Source organism: Trachemys scripta, chromosome 11 (genome assembly GCF_013100865.1).
Source record: "Trachemys scripta elegans isolate TJP31775 chromosome 11, CAS_Tse_1.0, whole genome shotgun sequence".
Taxonomy (NCBI): Eukaryota; Metazoa; Chordata; order Testudines; family Emydidae; genus Trachemys; species Trachemys scripta.
Window position 1 is genome coordinate 37,193,734 of NC_048308.1, and position 27,142 is coordinate 37,220,875.

At 40.9% G+C, this 27,142-nt stretch overlaps 1 protein-coding gene across 1 annotated transcript in view; it reads left to right on the forward strand.

Moving 5' to 3' along the window:
- The first annotated feature begins 1,702 nt into the window (after nt 1-1,702).
- The window catches only part of GORASP2 (golgi reassembly stacking protein 2), a 31,720-nt gene continuing 6,280 nt past the window's right edge, over nt 1,703-27,142 (forward strand). The window contains exons 1-8 of the mRNA XM_034785950.1: nt 1,703-1,870; nt 13,172-13,252; nt 15,935-16,138; nt 20,578-20,664; nt 21,234-21,364; nt 22,437-22,569; nt 22,693-22,816; nt 23,983-24,069. Coding sequence (XP_034641841.1) covers nt 1,808-1,870; nt 13,172-13,252; nt 15,935-16,138; nt 20,578-20,664; nt 21,234-21,364; nt 22,437-22,569; nt 22,693-22,816; nt 23,983-24,069 — 910 coding nt within the window. The 5' untranslated portion in view covers nt 1,703-1,807. The remainder of the gene's footprint in view (nt 1,871-13,171; nt 13,253-15,934; nt 16,139-20,577; nt 20,665-21,233; nt 21,365-22,436; nt 22,570-22,692; nt 22,817-23,982; nt 24,070-27,142) is intronic.

Genomic DNA, 27,142 nt, shown 5'->3' on the forward strand with positions numbered 1-27,142 from the left:
CAAAGAGGCCCCGGCCGATCCCTCCCAATTTTCCCAGACATGCCCGGCTTTTGGGGATTTCCCCCCGGACGGGGATTTGAGCCCCCAAAAGCCGGACATGTCCGGGAAAATCCGGACGTATGGTAACCCTACTTTCCTGGGCTAAGGTATCTTTTACTTTATGCAATAATTAAGAATGTTTTCAAAGCCAAAAAATCCATTTATTGAAAAGAAAATTCATGTATTGAAAAGAAACACAATTGCTTGGGAAACAGAAAGGGCAAGGGCAGTTTCGCTAATGAGAATGAACTCCTGAGCCCACTGAAGTCAATGGTAAAACTCCCATTTGTTTCAACTAGGCTAATATTTTACCAACATTTATTGCAGATGTAATTGTTACCTGAAAATGCAGATACCACTAATTTGGGGGATTTTCAGATATTTGGGAGCTCAATCCTTTTCCAATCCTGGTTTGCCAACTCAGTACTCCGTTTATTTAGATTACTCCTCAAAACTCTTTTTCACAATACAAGCAAGACATGAGCCAGCATTTTAAAAAAACACTTTTAATTTAAACATCAAGATGAGCACATGTACTTTGTCCTTCCCCATCTCCTCCCTATTAGATAGATGTTAGACTAGACTGGTCATATCACAGATAAAATTAGATTGCTAAATGTTCTGGGCAAGGCCCACACCTTCTCTTTTTTCCTGTAATGGCCCTAGCACAATTATGGGTGCTGAAGAAATATTTATGTCTACAACATGGCTTTTGCTACTGGTGCCACGGTGCCAATCCCCTTTGCATTACACAAAGACTCAAAATTCCTGGAACAATAATTCCATTGTCAAAGCCGATGAGGATGAGAACTAGACAGAGCTGCGGCCAGCAAGAGGTCCTTGGAGACTTGGGCGCAGAATGCCGGGGTGGAAGCTGGACTGGCGCGTCTAGGCTAGCACTGGAGAGGGGCAGCGCAGGGAGGGCGCGGCATGAGAGCTAGAGATGGACGGGAGAAAGGAGCTGGGGCGGGAGCTGGAGAGGCAGGTGCGGCCAAGCAGAGCTGGCAGAGCCCAACCGTGTGTGTTGTGCAAACAGAGCCAGAGCGAGGGCGGTCGGGAGAGGGGTTGGGAGGGGTCACTGGGGGCCTGCAAGCGAGCAGAGGCGAACCCTATGCAGCTGGGCCAGGAGGAGACGGACGGGGCGGGAAGGCGGGCGCGGCGGCCAGGGAAGGTCACGCCGTAGCTCGACGTCACTTTTCTCTCTGCAGCGAGGGGGGCGGTCCCGGGCCGGGGGAGGGGGCGGTGGGATGCGGCGGCCTGAGGAGCCCGGCAAAGCGGGCTGGGGGCTGCAGGCAGGCGCCCGAATTCCGTTTCCGCCCTCCCGGCGGTGGCCGGTGAGAGAAGCGGGGACCACCCACTGCCACGCCAGAGCTGATGCTGCGAGCGTGGGGGGCGGGCGGAGACACTCCACCCCCGGGCGGGGCTAGGCGAGGCCGATGTTCAGCCCTGGCAGCCCCTTCCTACTGCCGCGCCAGCGGGCGCGCTGCTCCGTGACAGAAATGTCCTGCGACGGCCACCGTAGGAGGGAAGAGGTGGTGACGTTCCGGCTGTCCAGCAAACCACCGCGCAGCTCGTGCCCACTCCGGGCGCTGGTGCCCGCCAGGCCCAGCAGGTGGCGCTGTCCCGGGAGCCGATGGCTGGTGCTTGTGACTCCCAGCATCCCCCGCGCCTCGCCTCCCCGACAGGGGCGGGGCTGAGGGAGAGAGTGCCACGTCCCTAGTGCGGCGCTTTGTGAGGAGCAGCGCTGCCTCCTCCGCCGGCCGGAGCCATGGGCGCCTCGCAGAGCGTGGACATCCCCGGCGGAGGCACCGAGGGCTACCACGTCCTGCGGGTACGCGCCGGGCTGGGGGCAGCCCGCGGGGCCGGGCCCGCCTCCCCAAGGGGCCTAACTGCAGCCGCGCCGCTCGGGCCGGCGGGCTCCGGGCAGGGGTTCGGGCGGGCGGGCGTCTGTCACGTGTGGGCCTGGCTTCGCTGGCCCCTTGGGCGGGAGGAGGTGGCCGGAGCTGCAGGGGGAGGGCGGCCCCCTGTGCCCGGTTCTCTCGGGCGGCCCCGGCGCTGGGCCTGGCTCTGTGAGTTGCTGCCTCACGTCTCCCCCGCCCGCCTCCGGCCCCAGGTGTGTGGAGCCGCCGGGACTGGTCAGCTCGCCGGGGGCGGGCAGAGAGGAAGTTGTTGCGGGGTCACTACAGGAGCGACCTGCCTCCCAGACCTTCACGGGGGTCTCCTGGTATCCGAGCCGCACATTACAGATGGGTTTAAAACACTGCCTATGACTGCGACACTATTTCGCAAAAACTGGGTTGTGTTTGTTTAAAAGTGGCGATAACTCTGCCCCCCAGCGTAGGGTTTGTTATGGCTTGTCCATGTCCAGCTTCAGCAATATTAAGTGTATCTACCTTTTCTGATATCACCCATGTTCAAAAAGCCATCTGCGGTGACAGGCAGTACCCAGTTTTTCATTCTTTGAGAACTCAGTGTCCTTTCTATTACTGCAAAATAAATGGAAGAATAAAACTGTAGTTATACAAGTAAACGATGTAACTTCATAAATTCTGGTGTCTTGATACTGTATCTAGGATACATCTGTTGAAAGGGAGGGATAGCTCAGTGGTTTGAGCATTGACCTGCTAAACCCAGGGTTGTGAGTTCAACCCTTGAGGGGGCCACTTAGGGATCTGGGGCAAAATTAGTACTTGGTCCTGCTAGTGAAGGCAGGGGGCTGGACTCGATGACCTTTCAGGGTTCCTTCCAGGTCTAGGGGATAGGTATATTTCCATATATTATTATTATTTATTGGCAGGACAACTAACCACTTACCCCTTGCTTGTCCTTCATTGTGTAAGCAACGTATGGTGTTATGCTCCCTTTGGGGTTGTGTTAAGGGGCATAGACCATGCCTACAAAAGGAAAAAAGATGTTTTTACTGTGTTAAAATCTTAAACTCTCGTTCTAATATGTTAGCTGGTCGCAGGGAACCCTAGGCTCCCCCAGGCTTTAATTCAACTAGTTAAACTGTACTTTAGAACATACTAATTTGACTAGAGTTTTAGAAGGTGTTTATTAGATCAAGATTGCTAACATCTTGCCTCTTAAGACCTATTTGCATTAGGGAACCTTTCTAAACATTTTTCACTATTGATAATGTTAGAAGCCTTAGTGTGGATGTGCTACTGGCAGTTTTAATGCTGTCACAAAGCCCTATTCAGGCCAGGTCTAATGAACACCATGTTTAAAAACACCAGCAGGTTGGTGTCCAAGAGCTCTCAATGTTGTAAACACCAGTGGAGCTGAAGCAGAATGAGCAATGGCGGAAAACTTTTTTTAAAAGGCCCTGTTTTCATAAGGGAAGAAAACTGTCTATTTTAAACACTCACCCCCAGAACATTGTATCATTTTTCATCAAGTTCCATATTTTAGTTATCACATTTTAGTCAATGGAGACATATTCTGATATTTATACAGCTTGGAATCTTTGTATATTACTAATTGTTGTTCCCTTAATTCTAGCCTTTTTATAATGTTCTTTTCTTCACAATTTAAGGCTATTCCTTTCTTTAGGCAAGAACAGTCTTTATTTTCTCTGTAAAGTAATACGTAAACTAAACAGAGACGACACGAGAGCATACTATAGTTTGGACAACACATAGTAATTAGAGGCGCCAAATTTACATAGCATAAATAAGGGAAAGGGGGAAGGCAAAGACACACGATCCACTTATGTATATCTTCAAGGTATCACCGTAAATTGAGGACAGGAATTATTCTCAGAAGATAGAAGGACAAGGAGGGAAAGTTTATAACATAATGCACAACTGCCTGGTCCAAAACATGCCAAATATTAAAACAGAATGTTTCCACTTGGCTGTTCCCTTTTAGGTTAGCTTGCTCCAGTGAGGTTCGTTAGTTGCTGTGACATCAACAATATATTGCATGCTGAATTGTCAAGTAGAGAAGTGCAAATTAGTCACCACAAGGGCTGGATATGCTGACCACAGGAAGGTGGGGGGGCTGAATGTGCTTATTTCTTATAGCCCAGTTGGCATGGGGACAGATGTTCAGTACTTACCCTTAAAGTTGATGTTTTTATTATGTCTATTTGTAGGCACTTATAAGGATGGTAGTGTTAAAAAGCTTAAGGAGGATGGGTGGCCTTACTCTGACTTCACTTGTCCTTTCCTGCCATGGTATTGTGCTTGTCTTAATGTTCAAATAATTACGCACAATTCTAAAGATTAATACATCGAGTTTCTGATAAAGGGGCAAATTTGTGACTTTCTTCCATAATTCTGATCACTGTGTTTTGATTATCTGTTGTGGTTTAGATTATGCTTGTATGGGTTTATCAGATACTTACTTGGAAATTGACTATGATTTTTAAAATTTAATTGATTTGTTAGTAATATGATTTATATAGGCTCTGGCAGATTAAGGAAAGTGCAGAGAGGAAAATGGTGAGAAAGCAGTACAGGAATTACTTTGTTATACAATCTGTATCTTCCAGGCAGGGAGGGAAACTCTGGATAACTACAGCTACAGTTGTAGTTTCTTAGTATCCCTTCATATTTCTCTCCTCCTTTTTTTTCCCCAAAACCTTTGTTGTTTATATTCATCAGTGTGGTCAAATACAATCTTCCACTGAACCATTGACACTGTAGAGAGTGTACCAGAAACATGGGGTAGTTCTGAAGATGGCTTTTGAACCATGTACCTGGTACATTGCGCAGCACCTGTATCTGTTTGCTGGAGGAGTTGTGCTGTGAACATTGTGCATAGTAGCTACTTATTGTATCAGGGTGTGAGAATTTTATCAGGCAAATGCTAGCTAGTGATAGATAAGAAAGCAAACTTGGCTTTTCACTACTAGGATTTTTGGGTAAGCTTACTTTAGAACCCTACCATGGGCAGTAGCAACAGGGGCATCACTTTTGTACACATGGTATGCTTGCTTTTGGTACCATGTCTTATTAGAATTCCATTCTCTCCATAGAGGGGAGAAATTCAGAGATGCTGAAGGTTACCGGTAATTACTATATGAGAGACTCATAGAATTCCTGACTGATATAAAGGGGACGTCCTTGTATTCATTGTACTTGTGGAGTATACCCTTAAAAAAAATCAGAAGGGATTGGAGTATCATCCATTGATATCTTTCACTATATATATGGCCTGCAGCCATACCACATTTAGATATGATCTCATGTAACTTTCCCATATTGCTAACTGACTAGGTCTAACCATACTTAGCTTAGAAGCATCCAAGATAAACTCATCCTACAGGCTGGTGATTTTGTACTGAGCCAGTGCCCCAGTACAAAGGAAGTGTTTCTAGAAGTATATATTGAATACTGTGCTGAGCCAGGGTCATCTTGCAGAAGAACTGTGAATCTTCTTTTTCTCATGAAAATCCCCTGGAAAACCCTGGAGCACTGGCCAGATCTCAATATGGGTAATTGTGTTCTGTGTACCTAAAATTTTCTATGCAGGATTCAAGTGGGTGTATGCTTCATTTCTCCTACTGAAATAATTTAGTATTTCAGTACAGAAAGGCTGCTGTGTTTCATGCCAGAGGTGGTTGGAATTTGAGAGGAGGAAAACTGGTATGTTCAATATGGAATCATTCTTTTTTTTTTTTTAAAAAAAAGGCCAGCCTAAGTGAAGGGCACAGTATAACTATCAGGCACAATTTAGTACTATGCATCTCTAAAACTGCAAGATGAGTATTAGTTCATAGGTTAATTTACCCTCTGATTAAAGAACACGAACAAATTGTTGACTGTTTGTCATCCATGTGGTATAATCCACTTTGTTATTGGAGTTGCACTCTTGTTTAAGTGTGACATGTTATGTTTTGTTTCTAATCAGGTAGACACCTCTTCATTTTAATTCAATTTTGGTATAGTATCTTCAAACAGCAAAATGTAATGTATGTAATGTTATCTGTATAGGCATGTCAGAAATTCAGGATAATGAGGTTTGGCATAAATATGGATGTCTCATCACTGTAAATTCAGTTTATAGGCTCAGGCAGACATGATTTTTGTATTTCTCACATTTTTATTCTCGGTTGGTAGCTTCTTCTGAAGACACCATAATATACTTTCTTTGCTACTGTGGTCAAACTTGTATTAAAAAAAAATCTCTTTAAATAGCACGTGACCTCAGGATTGAATGAAACCTCTCTCCATGTTTCTGTGTAGTTGGGAGTTTAGGTTAAAGCCGTGTAGGAAAAATAAAATGGAAGCTTTTCACAGCAGTAATGGAATGATTTAGTTACAGATATGTAATATACAGTGACAAGAAATATTGAAGAGCTTTTTCTGTTTGAAATATTTTTTCTAAAATGAATATTTTAAGGCCCATATCCTGCAATGAGCTTTGTGCAGGCATAACCCTATTGACTTCATTGGGTCTGCCTGCATGGACCAGCTTGCAGAGACCTAAAATGTTACGTGTTTCTTGTTAACTTATCTTCCCTGAGCTCAAATTTTTTTTTTTTTTTTAATAAAAGAGGGCAAAGTATGAAAAGCTGAACTGTAGGTGCCTTCTGTTATGGATTCAGTTCAGATAGGGTGGGAATACTGCCTCGTGAAACTATATCTGTTTGGCTACTGGACTGTAGACGGCTTTGTCTCAATTAGATGTTGACAAATTGGAGCAAATTCAGAAGAGAAAAACAAAAAATGATTGATAGTGTTGGTGAGAATGATGGAATGAATTTATGAGGGAGGTTCAAAAGAAAGTAAATGTAGTTTGGGTGAATAACTAAAGAGGAAGAAAAGTTAGAAGGATGTTTTAAAAAAAAAAAAAAAAAACCAAACAAACCAATGGATTGTTTAGAATGGCCTTAAGGGTTGACTGGAAGTCGTGGGAGGAAATTAAGCAAAGATAATATTAAGATTAGTATCCGGGAAAACTGCCTTATGTTGAGACCTATAGACTATGAAATAATCTCCCAAGAAAACTGATAGAAGCACCATTATTCAGGCCATTTCAAACTAGACTGGAAAAGTATTCGGAGTATGCATCCTTAGAAAAGGAATGGCTGGATGATCTAAAATGCCTTGTGTATTTCATTATGGTGGTGCCTGCCAATTCAGCTATAATTAATGTTTGTATTTTCATTATTATTATTATTATTATTATTATTATTTTGAAATTTTTTAATTAATGGAGATATCCCATCTCCTAGAACTGGAAGGAACCCTGAAAGGTCATCGAGTCCAGCCCCCTGCCTTCACTAGCAGGACCAAGTACTAATTTTGCCCCAGATCCCTAAGTGGCCCCCTCAAGGGTTGAACTCACAACCCTGGGTTTAGCAGGTCAATGCTCAAACCACTGAGCTATCCCTCCCTTTCAATAGATGTATCCCTCAAGGGTTGTGAGTTCAATCCTGGGTTTAGCAGGCCAATGCTCAAACCACTGAGCTATCCCTGGAAAAACCTGGAAAAAGAAATATAGACATTTGAATATATTGAATACTCAAGCACAAGAGGGGGGAAATGATCTGTTCATATGCATGCTAAGTGGGAAACATTGCCGGGGGTTGTCTTTCTAGGGCTGTCCAGGAATATAAATTTAAAACTAAAAATTATATTGTAACTTTTTCTTTTTGTGGTGAGGAGGAGAGAATCCTCAAATGTGATAAATTTGTTATAATTTAAAGTACCATATAGACTCGTTCATTAGCCCATTTGTTTATAAGCCAACCCCGCAAAATGGATAGGTAAAAATAGCAAAAACTGTATAACCCTTTCATAAGCCGACCCTATATTTCAGGGGTTGGAAAACTTTGACTCCTGTCTCGTCAGGGTAAGCCGCTGATGGGTCAGGATGTTTTGTTTACTTGGAGTGTCTGCAGGCATGGAGCCCCTTAGCTCCCTGTGGCCGCGGAGATGCTCCAGGTAAACAAAACTACAATGTATTAGATCAGGGATTGGCAACCTTTGGCATGCAGCCTGCCAGGGTAAGCACCGTGGCGGGCTGGGCCAGTTTTTACCTGCCACGTCCACAGGTTTGGCCGATCGCGGCTCCCACTGGCCGTGGTTCGCCGCTCCAGGCCAATGGGGGCGCCGGGAAGCCGTTGGCCTGGAGTAGCGAACCGCGGCCAGTGGGAGCCGCAATTGGCTGAACTTGTGGATGCGTCAGGTAAACAAACCAGCCCAGCCTGCCAGGTTGCTTATCCTGGCGGGCCACATGCCAAAGATTGCTGATCTCTGTATTAGATATTCAATTCAATGATTCCATAGAGTTTAAAATAATCAAATTTTGATGTAGAATGTTTACAAGCTGACCCCCGCTCTTTGGTGTGTCACATTTTTACCGAAAATATTCAGCTTATGAACGAGTATATACGGTAGTTAACTTTGGGATAAATTTCCTTGTGTTACCTTTAAACTCAGTAATATTTTCCCAAGTATGCTTTATGAACCAACCTTTTGTTGGAAAATTTCTCTTCTCTGGTATGCCTCTAGGAATGGAAACTTTCTCACATTTGCCTTAGCTTTGTATTTGCTGATTGTATAACATGCTCTTAGATTTATTAATTTATTAACCCCATTCATGTTGACAATGTTCAGCCTTATTTACCTCTATAACCTCTCCCCAGTAATGTTTGTCGTGTTATTGGAATGCCTACTGTGTCTTTTCCCTGGAAACAGTGTCAGGCTTCTAATTTCTTTCGTGCACTTAGCTAATTAAGGCAACAGTCTTTTCTGTTTTGATTATGTATTCATTTCTGCACTTTCGAGATGAAATGGAGAGTAAATGTCTGAAAATAATATATTCTCTCCATTTTATTACAGTTGCTCGGTATCCTTGCACGAGTAATCAGTTTAGATATGTGGTTGTATTGATTCAACCAATTTCTTTGTAGCAAATAAAGATATTTAAGTTGGCCTCAAGTGATTTACAGGTTACTATATTAGAGTACTTTTTTCCCTGCCTTGGTGCAAACGGAATCTGAGAATAAATACTCCCATGGGTTAGAAAGAGCTTTCTATTTTTTTTTTTAATTTATTTCAACGCTTCTTTGCTTTCTTATAGCAAGGCAGCAAATAGATGGTTATAGAAAGTCACTTTTTAAAAGGCCAGTCTATGTGAACTGTACTTCGAATGAAATTCAGTGCTGAGTATGGGGATTTATTTTCTTAAAACCTCTAGATCAATTCACTTATGAAGCTTTTTCTCTTGAAAATTAGGTGTTTCATAAAGGAATTCAATAAAAACATGTACCATGTAAGTAAAAAATGTGTACTATGCAGTAAAAAAGCTGGCAGAGATAAAATTGACTCTATCAGCTCTTGAAAAATTGCTTTTAATACAAGCAATGCATAATAGTTTTATTACAGCCTACATAGCTACAAAATTTTTTGCTTTACTTTGTGTCTTGCAGGTGATAAACTGGATACTACTTTAGCAGGGTTCCCTATAAAAGTCAATTCAAACTTTCTGCTACTGAATGTGACTTACAGTCCATGGATTTGAACTAAAATGTTCAAACTTGGGTACATGAGCTCAGTGGTTTGAGCATTGGTCTACTAAACCCAGGGTTGTGAGTTCAATCCTTGAGGGGGCCATTTAGGGAACTGGGATAAAAATCTGTCTGGGGATCGGTCCTGCTTTGAGCAGGGGGTTGGACTAGATGATCTCCTAAGGTCCCTTCCAACCCTGATGTTCTATGATTCTATGAAGTTAGGCTCCCAATCCAAAGTTAGAAACCTATATAAATTGCCTGAATTTCAAAGGTGCTGAGTGCCTACAGCTCCCATTGATGTCAGTGACAGCTGTAAGGACTTCACACCTTTGAAAATCAGACTGTTTTAGGTGTAGCTATATGGATTTAGAAGCCTAACATTAAAAATCCAGAACTGAAAATCTTGACCGTTCTGTCATACAATACCCTTATAATAAAAAGTTCATCACCATCACAGAGAGGCTTCTGCGTAGTGTGGAGAAATGAGCTCAGCAACTTGAGTAAACTTCTCTAAGGCCTTATCCTCGCTGCTGAAAATAGGTGTGCTTTTTATGTTGGGGTAGCTAACACGTATGAGCTATCTCAAGGTAAGAACAAAATGAAAACAAAACACTTTAGTTTTACCATGAGGTCAACTTGGTGAATTTAAAACCTGATGTGGTTATAATTCTGACTCCACCTAGTTTAATGTGTGGAAAAACTGAAGTTCCTTGGCTTTGCTATGGTTTTTACCTTGGGATAGCTCATGCATATTGGTTACCCCAAGGTAAAGAACAGGCATTTTCTAGCTAATGAAGACCAGGCCTAAGCCTGCAATGAAATGAGTAATGATGATTGTCTGGAGCAGGGGTCTCAAACTCAGTTTACCTTAGGGTCAGTGCCAGTCCTCAAATCCTCCCATCGGGCCAATGTCACTCATGCCCCCCAAAAAACTCCATCCCCCACCTGCCTAAGGCTCTGGGATGGAGTTTGGGTGGGGGAGGAGGTCTGGGGTAGCGGATTGGGGTGCAGGCACTGGGAGGGAGTTTGGGTGCAGAAGGGGTGAGAGGTTGGGCTTTGGGAGGGCGTTTGGGTGGGGGAGGGTGTCTGGGGTGCAGGCTCTGGGAGAGAGTTTGGAGGCTTGGGGAGGGGGATGCAGGCTGTGGAAGGGGGTCGGGGTGCAGCGCTTACCTGGGACTCCAAGGCAGGGCAGGCTGGTGGCCTCCATGCGCTTCTGCCCCCAGGCACCGCCCCCACAGTGTCCCATTGGCCGCAGAGGCACTCGGGGCAGGGCGCGGAGGCACAGCCCCGACCCGCCTCTGGGATGCAGGGAGGGGCCGGCAGCCACTGGAGCGAGCAGGCAGACACTGCTCAGCTCCGCTGCACTGCCAGGGCCCCTGAGGGGGTGAGCCCGGGGGCGGCAGGTGGGGCCAAGGGAGAGACCCAGCCCCGAAACTGCTGGAGCTCCATGGGCCACATTGGGGAGGTTTGCGGGCTGGGAGTTTGAGACCCCTGGTCTGAAGTGTAGAAGTGAGCATATTGGCATTCTGAGGTGGGCCCAGAGTACAATACATTTAAGTGCAGTTCTGTACAGGAGAGGTGGGGAAAGCAGAGGCAATCCGAGACCAGCAATAGAAACAGAAATGCTTCCAATGGTTCCCATGTACATATCTCTCACAGCCAGTTGTTCAGTGCTTCCTGACATGTTGGCTGTGGGTGTTTTTTTGCCAACCTGTTGGCTTGCTTATTTCACTATTGAATCATGACTGACATAGCTCCATGCTCAGCACCCTACTGGTTCGTTGAGTGCTTCCATCTCAACAACAAACCACATTTCTGTGGGCCTGAGGTGGCTGTTACTAACGGAATAGTCTGCCAATTTCCTGTAGTGTGACAATGTTCTTAATGCACTTAGAGGTGGGGAAAAAAAAGTTTCTGATTCCTTTATTTAATAACCTGTTTGCCAGATAAGTATTTCTATTCATAATCTTTATAATAAACAAAATTCTCTCACTACACACATACTTCAATAGGTCTACATAGTGTACATTATACAGGCATACTGTAAGTTCATAAGTTAAAATGTGTGCTTTAGACAAGCCACTAGCTACTGAGTTGCTATATTGTGCAATTCAAATAATAAATGGTGAAACCTGATTGCAATTGAAAACAAATTATTAGTTTTTTGATTAAGCTTGTTGAGATGCTGCTTTGCTGCTCAGTGATTTTTCTAGTCAAGGTTGTGTGAAGAATAACCACTTTTTGGCAGAGCATTGTGAGGTCTAACACTCTACCAATGGCAATTTGGTTTGTACATAAGAACTTTTGATGGCCACATTTGATCAATTCAAAAATTTAAGGGAGTGCTAGGGTTCAGTGGCCAGAACCTTATTGATTGTGGTGGAAATCAGGAAAACTGAAAGGGGATGGTGAGGATACAGCCTCTGGCATCTGGTTACTAATGGCAGCCATTTCAAATACCTCTGTAATTGTCTGTAGATCAAAGAACTGGCTGCTGACAGCCATTACCACGTTCCTGCATAATTACCCCCACCACAATCACCCCCAGTATCATCTCTGCTGATCCTCCCAATAGTTTTTAAAAAGTTGAAATCCTGAAAAAGAGGACAAAATATGAGACTGGAGGAAGTGGAGAATGGGAGTGCACCCAAAGCCCCTGGCATGGGGGGAAGAAGAACTGGGAGGCACTCGGAATCCCTGGTTGTTGGGAGAATGGGAGATGACCCTGTTATGGAGGAGGAGGGAATGGTAGCCATGGGGGAATGAGGGGCTACACAGCTCCTGGCAGGGGGAGATTGGAGTCCTCTGGTATGGAGTGCAGTGAAGGGTATGCAGAGCTATTGGCATGGGAGACCCAGAACTACTGGGGGGGGGGGGGGGGGGAAGAGTATGGGAGACCCATCACCCTGGTATGAGGGAACATGGAACCCCTAACAAGGTAGGAGAATGGGAACCCTGGTATGTTGGGGGTCATTCAGTGTCCCTGGCATACTATGGGGGGTGCATGAGGGAGGCAGTGGAATGTTGCAGGGAGTCCCTGAATTAGTATTTTTACTTCCCTAAAGCGAGACTCATAGGTTATATTATAAACTATTAAAACTAGGGCTGTCAAGCAATTAAAAACATTAATTGTGATTAATCGCACGATTAATCAATAATAGAAATACAAAAATATTTAAGTAAATGGTATGTTTTCTACATATTCAAATATATTGATTTCAATTAGAACACAGAATACAAAGTGTACAGTGCTCACTTTATTTATTTTTATTACAAATATTTGCACTGTAAAAAAGAAAAAAATAGTATTTTTCAATTCATCTAATACAAGTACTGCAGTGCAATCTCTTTATCATGAACATTGAATTTACAAATGTAGCGTTATATAGAAAAAATGCACTCAGAAATAAAACAATGTAAAACTTTAGAGCCTATAAGTTCACTCAGTCCTACTTCTTGTTCAGCCAATCACTCAGACAAACAAGTTTGTTTACATTTGCAGGACATAATGCTGCCCGCTTCTTGTTTACAATGTCACCCTGAAAGGGAGAACAGGCATTTGCATGGCATTTTTGTAGCCACCATTGCAAGATATTTAATTTTAATACCCTTGGAATTGTAATTTTTCCACTAAATCCCCTTCTATTATAACTTTTTTGATAGGTACAAGATAATTCACCAGGACATAGGGCTGGACTGGAGCCTTTCTTTGATTTTATTGTTTCTATTAACGGTTCGAGATTGGTAAGTTCATTGCATATTGTAGCAGTCTAGTTGCATGTAAACAATAAGTTTTTGTTGTGAGAATCTGTTTTTGCTAAACTTTGAGTTCATATTTTACTTGAATTGTTTTATCTAAATTGGCAAATCTAAATATTAAAAAAGTTAGTCTTGAGTCACTTACCCAGGAGCTTGACTTTCAGCAAAACAAACTGGAGAACAGCATTTGTCTTGATCAAAACCAGGGTGGATCCATTTAAATCGCTAAGTAGAAAGCCTCCATCTACATTATCCATTTAATCATCTATTTGTACTTCAGTTATTTTCTAAAGAAAGGTGCATTCTTGTTGATTGACATAACCTTTGAAACATTGTTCATTTACAGCTAAATAGACCCTTTACACTAGATTTGGTACATCTTTGTGATACCGGGGAGGGTGCATAATAACAATATACATTTATTTAAACAACTATATAGCTTATTATTTTCACATTCCTATTAATTGTACATTTTAGTATGTTAGATTTTTCCAATCACCATTTTATGATTTATATATATATTTTTTAAACTATTTTTTGGAAAACACTGATTTTTATCCACCCTGATCAAAGCTGCTGAACTTTGGTATCTTGACATGCAAATATTATCGAACAGGAATGAAGGAGAATTCAGTGATCCAAGCTCTCTCTCTCTCTCTCTTCCCCCCTCTGAGGGCAGGGTCCCTTCCCATTTTAACAGATCCTGAATCTTCTGTAGAGAGGAGAATAGGTGAAACATACATTAGAGTCTGTCTGGCACTGGATTTTGGCAGGGTGGAAGAGGAAGGCCTGGGTACATCTCACCAAGACTCCTCAAACTCTGCAAGAGCTAGAGTTTAACTAGGGGGGAAATAAGAATACTTGGTGTACCTGAACTCACTTTTTCAGATCTGTAATTTGATCCTGGCACCTCCCATGTGGTACAGGCCACTTGCCAGAGAGGGTAACAGGTCCTGTGGGACACGCTGGGTAAATGGAACTTTCCACATGAAAGATCGCATGCATTCTGCAATCGCTGAAGTGAATCTTGTGCACTGTTTTGATGCTGCTGCCATAACTAAAGAAGAACTGCACAGATGCTTCTCTCTGACTTTGAAATAGCAGGTGATTGAAGATCAGAACTTCTAAAAGGAGAGAGAGGGCAGCCTTAGTAGAGCCACATCTTCCAAGGTTTGTAATGCAGGATAGTGTAACTGCATCTACACAAGTTTTTCAGCGCAGAAGACTTCTAAGCCTATGGGGGAAATAACAAGGAGCTTCTTTGATCAAAGTGCAGTTCTGGTTGCATTCTATGTAGGTCCAATGCAAGCAAAGAAAATAGGCACTTGAAGTCAAAGTAAACTGGAAATATAATTCAGAAAGTTTTCTGAACCATAAGGCTTGTTTTTGCAAAGGAACACCATATGCTAACATTGTATTGTAAATGTAAACATTTTACAGCCTTGAACTAAATGTCTGGAATAGTTACTTTGCATATTTGGATTATTGCTTACATCTGGAAGGGGTAGCTTTTGGCTATTGAATTGCTATTTGCAATACCCTGTTGTTAGTTATGGAACAACTCTTTTCCCCAAAACTTTAAAAACATTTGTTTTAAGCCAAGTCATTTTGGATTCCAGTGCTTTTATTTTGCAACTAAATAAGAGCTAAAATTTGGATCTAGATTTGGGCTCAGTAGTGTGTTCTGTATGGTTTTTGAATAAACAAATTAATGTAAGATTACTTGGACTGTTTCAGATCCTATAGCAGCAATACTCAGACCTAAGTGGTTTAGGAGCCAAATTAGCAATCCACATTACCCAAAAGAGTCACAGTAATGTGAATTTGTTTAATTTATTATGCTATATATATTCATATTTAAACAGTATGATGGGGAAATAGTTTTTATTTATATATAAATACTTATGCTGTGAGAACATATATATTATAAATGCAATTATATATAATTATTCTCACAGCAAAAAGACTGACCAAGTATTATTTTATTAACTACAATTTGTTAATAACAGTAAAACATTCTGATTGGTTAATAATTAAATCAGTGTTTTAATATCATGTGCTGCAAAAAGCCACAGGAGACACCAGTAAAAAGCCACTTGTGGCTTGAAAGCCTCACTCTGAATATCACTATCCTATAGGAACATTAGTCTATCTAGAAAATGTCTATTGTGAAAGCTTGCTTACTTTCACAAGTCCAGAAGAAACTCTCTCTGCACTTCTGGAGCAAACAAAAAGTAACCCTACAGTTAAAGACTTTTGTATACAAAGTGATTGGAGGCTTAATAATTACTTACCATGTTATGTTTATGTACTGCATAAGACAAATCATTGCTTACCAATGCTAGATTCCTACCACATTAAAGCACAAAGAATTAATTTCCTTAATGTTGAATTGCTTATGTTTGGGTGATTTGTGTGTGTAAAAATCAAGACAAAACTTTAGGTATATTTCTTACTGTGAATATAGAAGCTAAAGAAATTACTTGATAGGAAACTCTGAGGAATTGAAAAAATTTAATATGAAAGCCACTGTAGAGAAATTCAATAAATTCTTCCTAATCCTAGTGTTCTCTGTATGACCTTTGAAATGCAAACTTGGTGCTATAAAATTGAACACTTCTTTTGTTAAACACTATAAACCAAAGTAATTTGTATGTGTACTTTCAGAATAAAGACAATGACACACTCAAGGATCTGTTGAAAGCAAATGTTGAAAAGCCTGTAAAAATGCAAGTGTACAGTAGCAAAACGCTGGAACTGAGAGAAACATCAGTAACTCCCAGTAATATGTGGGGTGGACAGGGCCTGCTGGGAGTGAGTATTCGTTTCTGCAGTTTCGATGGAGCCAACGAAAATGTCTGGCATGTATTGGTATGTACAATCTTTTAAAGGCTTCTCTACTGTAAAAAGTCATTGCCTACAACTTATCATATTGCATTTATTGTTAATTTTTAGCTGAAAATAAATAACAAACATGCACCTGTGGAGTGGGAAGGCTAGCTATTCAGTGCCAAGTAATTTATCTCCAAAATTACTAAAAAAGGTTGTCTAGAGAAACAAGAAATGGTAGGCCAACTTAGGGATGTGGCTCCCACTCTTTTAGTCACAGGGTTCTTCTGCATACCTTAGTAGTCACCGCAATTACAAGTAAGCAAAGTCACAGAATCAGAAATGTAGGACCGGAAGGGACTTCCAGATGTCATCTCATCAATCCCCCTGGACTTAGGCAGGACCAAATATACCTAGACCATCCCTGATAGGCGTTTGTCTAACCTGCTTTTAAAAACCTCCAATGACAGGGATTCCACAACCTCCCATTGCTGACTTATTCCAGTACTTAACTATCCTTACAATTAGGGTATGTCTACACTACCCATGTTACAGCATGGCTGTGGCAGCGCTGTGACATGGGCAGTGTAGACACGCTTTATCGCTGGGGGAGAGCTCTCCTGGCAATTAAAAAACAAAACAAAACCCATCCTGAACGAGCGGTGGTACCTTTATCGCTCCCGGCGATAAAGTGCTGTCTATACTGGTGTTTTTCAGCACTAAAACTTTTGTTGCTCGGGGTATGTTTTTTCTCACCCCTGAATGACAAAAATTTTAGCACTGAAAGTGGCAGTGTAGACACAGCCTTAGAAAGATTTTCCTATTCTTACCTACATCTCCCTTACTGCAGGTTGATCCAATTACTACTTTTTTGTCTGTCCTTAAGTGATCCTGGAAAACAGTTGATCAACATCTTCTTTATAATAGCCCTTAACATATTTGAAGACAGTTATCAGGTCCCCCCTCAGTCTCCTTTTCTCAAGACTAAACATGCCCAGCATTTTTAACCTTTCTTCATAGCTCAGGTTTCCTAATCTTTATTTTATAATTTTATACCTCTCCTCCAGTTCGTTCATATCCTTAGAGTGGTGCCCAAACTGAACACAGTACTCCATTTGAGTCCTCACGAGTGCTTTGTAGATCAGGACAGTTATTTCCTGTATCTTAAATGTGACATTCCTGTTAATGCATCTTAGGGTATTAGCTTTCTTCACAACTGTATCACATTGTTGACTGATATAAAAGTTGTGATCTACTATACCATTATTTTATTAAAGAAAGAAAAAGAAACATGAATGTGAAACAGTTATTTCTGTTATCTCTTCATGGAAAGCTTTAAACCAAGACTGTCTATACTGCCATTTTCAGCGCTAAAAGACCACCATATTATGTCCCAAAATTATTGGGAGTCCAGTCTTGGTATATTTTTACATTACTAAAACATTTTATAAATGGCAAAATAATGTTCTTAAGGGCAATTGCTTCCTGTCTGGTTATTGATTGCCAATTTATAAATCATTTTAGGGTAAGTAAGCAATTTTAACCAAACTCTAGGAAGTCAAAGTTTTTAAATCTCTTGCTTCGTTTAAGGAGCTGCCTTAATACAGGACAACTAACTAATATTAATCTTAAATCAAAATTTAAAACTCTGTTTCTCTATTTACCAACATTTAGCTCCTGTCCTGAAATACATGGTCTAAACTATGGGGCTTGCAGGAGAAATTGTTAATGTCTTAAGTGACAATAGCATTTCAATATCTCAATCAAATCCTTACAGGAGTTTTAAATCTAACTATTTGGGCAGTGCTTTAACTTCCTTGTTGAAGTCTTGGGGGTGTTGTCATTGACTTCCTTTTCTTGAGGCTTCTCTTTTGTTCTTGTTAGGTTTGTGGCAGTTTGCTTGTAGAGACAAGGTGTTTGAATGTGTGCATTTTAGATGAGAGCAGAGAAGAGTTTTATACCCTTCTCCTGTCATAGCTTTACTGGAGGCCAAGGTGCATCTTTTTAGGACTGGGTTGGACTAAAATATATTGTCTCAATGGCTTCATGAGTTGGTTTTGTTGACACCCTCAGCTCCTGAACATTCAGTCCCTTTAATGAATGTGTAGCACACTTCTAAGTGCTTGTGGTTTTTTTGTGGCAGGAATCTCTTAGATAACCTTTCATGTTAGAGGTTTTATTTATTTTTTTAATTCTATTTCTGAGATTTCTTCAGTTTCATTAGGGTTCAACAGGAATTTAAATTCTGTTTTTAAAAAGTTCAATGCGCCTGGTCTTAAAAAGCTTTTAAAATAGTCTTAACATTTCAAGATTACACAGAGCTCTTCTTCGGGTCTGGTTCTGTGTAAGCTCAAAAGCTTATCTCTTCCACCAGTGGCAGTCGGTCTAATAAAAGATATCACCTCTTCCACCTTGTCCTCAAACTAGAAGAGTTACTAAGTTACTGTCCTTTCTTCACAATCTTTGAAGAGGTGATTCTTGTTTGGTGAGGAGTTGCTGAAATACTGCATCAATATAAATTTCTATTTTAAAATAGTTTCTTAGATAGGTAATTAAGCATTAATTGACCTTGCTGTGTTGGTGTGTAACCATTTCCTATTCACATAACAATTGCATTAGGAAGTTATGACATTAGATGCTTACTTTAGAGAAAATATTTGTGAATATACATCTGAAAGAGGCTCATGCACTCTAATCATCTAAAGAATTACAAGATTTTTTATTTTTGAGTGGAAACGTGTTATAAGTAACATTTTCTGTAAAATATTTCCCAACCATAAATGTTCTTTTACATTTGAAAAATGAAGATGTTAGTGTGTTTATGAAAGAAACCCACTTTACTCCTAGTTTATGACTGGGATAACACATCCCTATTCACGACCTTTTTGTTTTTTGCTCTTAACACCATTTTGAAGTCAGAACCAACTATTTGCAAGAAATGTCGTTAGGGATAAAACTTTCTTTGCCCATTGATGATTTATACGAAAGAAGTATCCTGCTCTGTGGTAAGGTTTGCCTATTCAAGTAAATGGTGTTTTTCCTAGTTGCAACAATTACTACTTGAATTCAAAGTTGCCTGTGGAAAATTCCATACAACACACAACTACTATTTGACACCTATACACATCCTTCAATTCATAAAACAAAGGCAAATAGACCAGACTGTCAGGCTGCAGTCCAAGGGTCATAAACAAGTTATCTCATTTGGCTTGTATCCAGTAACGTTTTCTCAAGTATCATACAACAGTGGAGCAAGGAGGGGGTGGTGCAATTGGTGTTTCAGGCCCTCAAAAGGGGGTCCATACCATCAGGTACAAATACCTGTCCCAAGTATCATAGTATAACATAAAAACAATGAGGAGGGCCAATTCAGTCAGGGTGGATGTAGTCCAATCCCAATAATTGATGAGGAAGTGTCAATGCCAGGAGACAAGTATCAGGGGGTAGGCGAGTTAGTCTGTATCCATAAAACAATGAGGAGTCCGGTGGCACCTTAAAGACTAACAGGCTTATTTGGGCATAAGCTTTCGTGGGTAAAAAAATCCACTACTTCAGATGTATGGAGTGAAAATACCAGGAGAGGGAAAGTTGCTTTTGTAGTGAGCCAGCCACTTCCAGACCCTATTCAAGCCCATATTAATGGTGTTAAATTAGTAAATGAATTTTAGTTCTGCCGTTTCTCTTTGAAGTCTGTTTTTGACTTCAAATTTAACACCGTTAATTTGGGCTTGAATAAGGACTGGGAGTGGCTTGCTCACTACAAAAGCAACTTTCCCTCTCCTGGCATTGACACCTCATCAATTATTGGGTGTGGACTACATCTATCCTGATTGAATTGGCCCTGTCAACACTGGTAAGGTAACTCCCTTCTCTTCATGTGTCAGTATAATAATGCCTGCATCTGTAATTTTCACTCCATGCATCTGAAGAAGTGGGTTTTTTACCCACGAAAGCTTATGCCCAAATAAATCTGTTAGCCTTTAAGGTGCCACCGGACTCCTCGTTGTTTTTGTGGATACAAACCAACACTGCTACCCCCGATAGTATAACATAGTTGTAGCTACATCCTAAAATTCAATAAAGGTGCAATCTAGTTTGTAATGACCTAACATTGTAAGACTACATTATAATTAATACTCATTTTTGCATAAATATTGAGGTCTCTCCACCACCTCCTCCAGCTTGAAGACTGGAGTCAAAGCATTGTGTGTGGCAGGGGAAAATAGTGACAAAACAGAGATCCGTATGTCTGTGGGATATCTTATCAAATCTTATATTTGTATATGTACTGTTGTAGTAGGAATTTTGAATATCTTACAGTATCTTTTAAAATGGGACTAAGTGTAGAATAAGTATTTGGAACATTTTACATTTTGTGTGTGTTAATTCCTTTAAACTCAAAGTTTGGGAAGGGGTTTATTACTGTGTTTGCTAATACTTTGAGGATATTTAACTTCTGTAATTTTATATCTTGAAACTAGGAAGTCGAATCAAATTCTCCGGCTGCACTAGCAGGTCTTAGACCACATAGTGACTATGTCATCGGAGCAGATACTGTCATGAATGAGGTAATATAACTTTGAATTTCATTTATAAGAAGCAGAGTACCAGAGCAATATTAATATTAACCCCAACTTTCTCAGTGTCCTCTGCTAATTGAAGTTCTTTGCCACTTAGTTGAAGGAGCTCTGGCACAGCAAGTCTACATTTCTGAGTACACAAATATAACTTTAGAGTTAAAAAATGCTGTTTAAAATGCCTTCATATAATAAGATGGGATTAGTTTTACACTTTTTAAAAATAATTTGAAATATTTATTAGGAATTTAAACTAGTAAAATATGATTTTAATTTTGATTTGAAATCTAAGTTATCATCCCAAATGTAGTAGTTTGTCTTCTCAGTTTTTCAGTCTGAAAATATAGATAAACTATTTTATCTGTGGAGTATATTGAAATTTTATTTTCGCGCGCGCGCGCACACACACACTAGTCCTGCAATAAATACCTCAGAGGTGCCAGGCTCTGCTAGTTCTGCATTGGAGCCTATGAGATACTAATTTCCATGGTTTTTTAGATTCTACAATTAAAATCCTCGTTAAAAAATTAACCAATTTGCAATGTTCCTATTTTTTTCAGTCTGAAGATCTGTTCTCTCTTATTGAAACACACGAAGGAAAACCATTAAAACTTTATGTGTACAACACAGACACGGATAATTGTCGAGAGGTGATTATTACCCCCAATTCTGCATGGGGTGGAGAAGGCAGGTAAGCTAATTCAACATACCAAATAGTAGTTTTGCAGCAGCACCTAGCCCATTCAGGATTAGGTCCCCGCTATGCTTGATGCTGTAGAAACAGAGGAAAAGGTAATTCCTGCCGCAAAGAGTATTACCGTTAGTAAGAAACTGTGCAGTGGTGATTTACATACAAATTAGTTTGTAAGAGGGCCCGTGTTTTTTGTAGTTACTCATATTAGGTCGTTTAAAAGTTCATAAAACTTTATGAATGCTTAGTGCATTAGACTTGAAATCTTGATACTGTATAGTATGCTAAAGCATATAGTGTCTAGAACAGAAGACTGCAGCTGATGTACCTGGGTTGTATTTTCAGCTGTATCTCTGACTTACTCTGATTTTGGGCAGGTAACTAAGTTCTGTACCTTATTTCCCCATCTGTAAATCTATTTTACAAGGGTATGGTTGAGGCTTAGCTATGTTTCTAATAGTTCTTAAATCTTTTGAACACCTGTGGTGTTGTGTAGTGATATTAGTGGTTGAAAGACGCTATAGAGATTCAAAGTAATAAGTATAATCTACTAGTGAGAGTGTCTCTCTCCTCAAAAATGACTGTGTGCACTCTAGTACTTTTCCCTATAACAGTGGGCACATAGTGATTTACAAGGTTTTATTCTATCTTGAGATTTATTATGACATCTTGAGCCATTTGCAGGTAATTGGCTATGTTTTCTAATAGCTGTTTGCTTATGGTATATTGTAAACCAATCCCTCAAAGGAAGTTATAGAAGCCTCATTAGTTGTCACTTAAAACTGGGTTACACAAAGGAAGCCCTTGGAAAAAAATACTGTAGGGGGAACTGTCCTGTGGTTGCTGAGTGCCTGCAGCTCTGTTGGTGGACACACTTCTGTCTCTCACTGTAGTTCAAGACACACCGTTCTTGTGTTTTTTGGGAATCCGAGAACTGAGTCCTTTTCATGTTAGGCAAGGTCGTTCTGTGCTGTTTGTTTAGTGTAGGGTGCATGGTGATGGTGGCTTATGCATGTACCAAGGTCAGACTGGTCTGTCTCTGTCTAACCTTTAAATGTTCATATTTTAAAAGCCTAGGATGTGGTATTGGCTATGGGTATTTACATCGGATACCTACACGTCCATTTGAAGAGGGAAAGAAAATTTCTCTCCCTGGGCAATTGCATAGTGCACCCATCAGTCCACTCAAAGATGGATTTACAGAGGTAAGTTGTAATCTCTTTTGTGCTTGATAAAATCATAACTGTGAAAGTATAATTAACATTTTTCATTTTTGTGGATTCCAGTGAAACAAAAAACTGTTAACACTAATTTCTCATTTTTGTAAGGTTCAACTGTCTTCAGTTAATCCCCCATCCACATTACCGCCTGGAACAACAGGAATTGAACAGGGTCTGTCAGGACTGTCCATTAGTTCAACCCCTACGACAGTCAGTAGTGTTCTCAGTACAGGTATGTATTAAAAAACCTCACTTGTGAAATGCATTCATAATTTATTGACTTCTGTAATTCAGAAAAATGGATTTGTCAGTTAACTTCACAAAGAGAAAACATGTTTGTATACCATACTATGCATATGATTTCCAGAGTTCACTTCTTCCCTTTGCGTCTCCCAAAACCATTGCCCAAAAAATAGGGCTTAGTATATTTCACATCATAGCCCAATGGTAAAATGTACTTTCACTGTAAATAAATAAATGGAGATGTCCTATCTCCTAGAACTGGAAGGGACCTTGAAAGGTCATCCAGTCCAGCCCCCTGCCTTCACTAGCAGGACCAAGTACTGATTTTGCCCCAGATCCCTAAGTGTCCCCCTCAAGGATTGAACTCACAACCCTGGGTTTAACAGGGCAATGCTCAAACCACTGAACTATCCCTCCCACACTGTAAGGTGAGTGTCTCCAAACCTGCTAACACCAGGGTTCAAAATTACTCATAGTAAAGCCTTATAAACATGGTATAAAATGCTAATGCAGAAACATTGAATCCCTCTAATTCATGGCTATGAAAAAAAAAAAACCATCACAGACCATGAAATCTGGTCTTGTGCGCTTTTACCTTATACTATACAGATTTCACAGGGGAGACCAACGTTTCTCAAATTGAGGGTCCTAACTTAAAAGTGAGTTTCATGGGGGTCATGGTATTGCCACCCTGACTTCTGTGTTGCCTTCAGAGCTGGATGGCCAGAGTGGCGGCTGTTGGCCGGGTGCCCAGCTCTGAAGGCATCGCCCTGCCAGCAGCAGTGCAGAAGTAAGGGTGGCAATACTGTACCATGCCAGCCTTACTTCTGCACTGCTGCTGGTGGCAGCTCTGCCTTCAGAGCTGGGATCCCAGCCAGCAGCCACTACTCTTCAGCTGCCCAGCTCTGAAGACAGTGCAGCGCAGAAGTAAGGGTAGCGGTACCACAGGTCCCGCCCCCCCCAATACTGTGAAATTTAAGATTTAAATAGCTGAAATCATGAAATTTATGATTTTTTAAATCCTATGACCATGAATTTGGTAGGGCCCTACCTATAAGCTCTTCTTAGAGATACTGTATGAGGAAGCGGGTTGGAATGTTGCATACTTGGACATATTTGAAATGATGGTATATACTTTCATGTATCTTTCATTAGGTGTCCCAACAGTACCATTATTGCCGCAACAAATAAATCAGTCCCTCAGTTCAGTGCCACCAGTTAACCCAGCAACTACATTACCAGGTGAGTAGTGAAAATTTGAGCAAGCTCAAACGTTTTAGAAACAAAATAATTCAAGATAGTATAGAATGATGGGGAGAAAGAGGTGGTTTGTATTTTTTGGCCCCATTCTTAAGAAAATTGTTTATCCATTTTATGTCAGTTTCTGTCATTTTGTCTAACTGGAATATAGGAGTAATTTGTCCCTTTCATTGTCATAATGTGTTCTAACAGCAGTAAGGTGTAATGCTGTTCTAAGGATAGTTAAGTACTGGAATAGGGTACCCAGGGAGGTTGTGGAATTTCTGTCATTGGAGGTTTTAAGGACAGGTTAGACAAACACCTGTCAGGGATGATCTAGGTTTACTTGGTCCTGCCTCAGCATGAGTGGATGGATGAAATGATGTCTTGATGTCCCTTCCAGCCCTACATTTCTATATCTAGATTAAACCATACTTGCTGTTCACTTAGATTTTTACTTCTGCGCTTATAATTGTGCTAGACCCATAATGGAGGGAGGGGGGGATTGTATGGCCTTTGCCTTGAACTCCATACCATCAAATTTTAGACATGATGTGACCAATGAGGCTGACATCCAGTAGGGAATAGAGGGGATGAGGGAGGACAAGGTACATGTGCTCAATTTGATGTTTCAATTAAGTTTTTTAAATGTTGACTCTCTAGAACTGTGTGTAAAAGGGCTGCCTTGGTCCTGCCTTTGTCTCAGTCCACAAATTATGCAGAGACCTTTTTCCTGGTTCAATACCCTGTGCAGTTTATAGACAGTTGCATCCCACCACCCTCACAGCATACATAAGACCTTTCCCAACCAGAGAAGCGCAATCTCTCTCTCTCTTACTGCCGGCTTCCCCCCTGTGCTCTTCCTTCCTGTGCCTAGTTGTGGGCTCTTGCCTAATAGCTTAATTGGCCTTTCTGCCCTGCCGGGCCCACAAATTAGGCTTGGCCTACTTGGGGCTGCTGTGAAGAGTGCTGACTCAGGCCTTTGTACCTAGCACTCTGTGTCACTGTGGAACAGTGTTTTGAGGCGTAATCTAAATAAAGAGGGGAGTAGTGGGTTGGCAAACTGGGACTGGACTCTCAAATACCTGAAAATCCCCCAATTTGGTAGTATCTGCATTTTCAGAGAACAATTGTATTTACAATAAATGTTGATGAAATCCTAGCCTTGTTGAAACAAATGAGTTTTGCCATTGAGTTCATTGGGGTCAGGAGTTCATCCTATTTTTTTTTTTTAACTGCAGTTTGACATTAGGAGTAAAAGTAAAATGTAACCAACCCATCACTAAATTTCTGTGGTCTGAAATGTACTTAATGCATATTAAGTTACAGTGGAACTGAAATCTTAAGGCCTATATAAGCACATGAATATGAAATTGGTTAGGGATGAAACATACAGAATCACAGAAATGTAGGACTGGAAGGGACCTTGAGAGGTCGCCTAGTCCATCCCTCTGCACTGACGCAGGACCAAGTATACTAAAACCATCCCTGATAGTGTTTTGTCTAACCTGTTCTTAAAAATCTCCAGTGATGGGGATTCCACAACCTTCCTTAGTAACCTGTTCCAGTGTTTAAACCTTAAACCATCCTTACAGTTAGAAAGTTTTTTCTGACATCTACTGTAAACCTACCTGTTTCTTAGGTTCTTACTCCTAATGCATTTGTAGAACATCTTCTTATTGCCTTATTGTTCTTTGCTAGATACAAGTCATTTTGGGCCTTGGCCTTTCTGATTTTGTCCCCATAAGCGTGCGCGCGCACACACAAGGCATGGATCTGGAGGCCATCTTGATGTAAAAATAGCTATGCCTATTTGAATGTGTATGCAATACAAGAAAGAACATGGAAATAAATAGAGGTTCATTGCTAAGTCATTTAGTCCATCCCCTGCTAATGAAGGATTAATTCCTAATGTATATCTGGTAGTGTATTGTCCAGTCTAGTCCCAATCAATGGGATTTTCACAGCCTAATAGAGCTCACTGCCAGGAAAAAAATTTAGGAGATATCAGGAAAGGATACCTATCTTAATTTCTTCTCAATTTATACCTCATGTCCCAACTAAATGATTCATTCTCTCTCTCTCTCTCCTTGATATTTATATCCTTCAAATATTTTTAGACTAAAATCACACTATACTTCAGCTATAAGCATAAGCTTTCGTGGGTAAGAACCTCACTTCTTCAGATGATTTGCATCTGAAGAAGTGAGGTTCTTACCCACGAAAGCTTATGCTCCCAATACTTCTGTTAGTCTCAAAGGTGCCACAGGACCCTCTGTTGCTTTTTACTTCCCTTGGGTATTTAGATGGCCACTGAATAGCTAGTGGAGCTGGAAGCTGTTCTCAGCAGACTTCATTTCTCCCCATAACAAACAGTGCTGCATGACTGTCTTAGCTACATTTCAGGGAAAAGGGGAAGAGCAGAGGCCCTTGCCCAGGAAGGAGACAGCTACCCTATAGCCCAGCAGGGTTCTCCTTTTTGGAGAGAAGCAAATATATGGGGTGGGTTTAAGAGCTCTCCTGTGCCTATGTTCCACTGGTTTAGGTGTCAGATATGTTTGACACATTAACTGCACTATTTTGCAACACAGTATGTATGGTTAGACTAAAGTTACATATATATATTTAAACTGGATTAATTTAATATCCATATTAATACTCTACATATTGATAATCTTATGATAAGCTATCTAGAACAATGGGTGATAGCCAACTATTTTTGCATTTAGATCAGTTTAAAGTTACAAACAGCAGTTTAGATAATAGCCTATTAAATTTTGCTAAAAGATGGCATTGTCAATCTGCCATAAAATGTTTAGTGATGATTCCATTATCTCTAAAGTATTGAGAGTTCCTATATTGCACAGGCTTACTAGCTCAGGTTCCATAATGTATTATTTTAGACTGGTGTGGAAACTGTTGCTACATACCCTGTGAATAAAGTAATGTTTTATTCACTGAGATTAATGGAACACTGACTCCTCAGATGCCAAAGTCATTCTATTGTAGGTTTGACAGACAATGCAAGTCTTATGTAGAATTTCTCAATATATTCCCTATTAAATGGTACAGGATA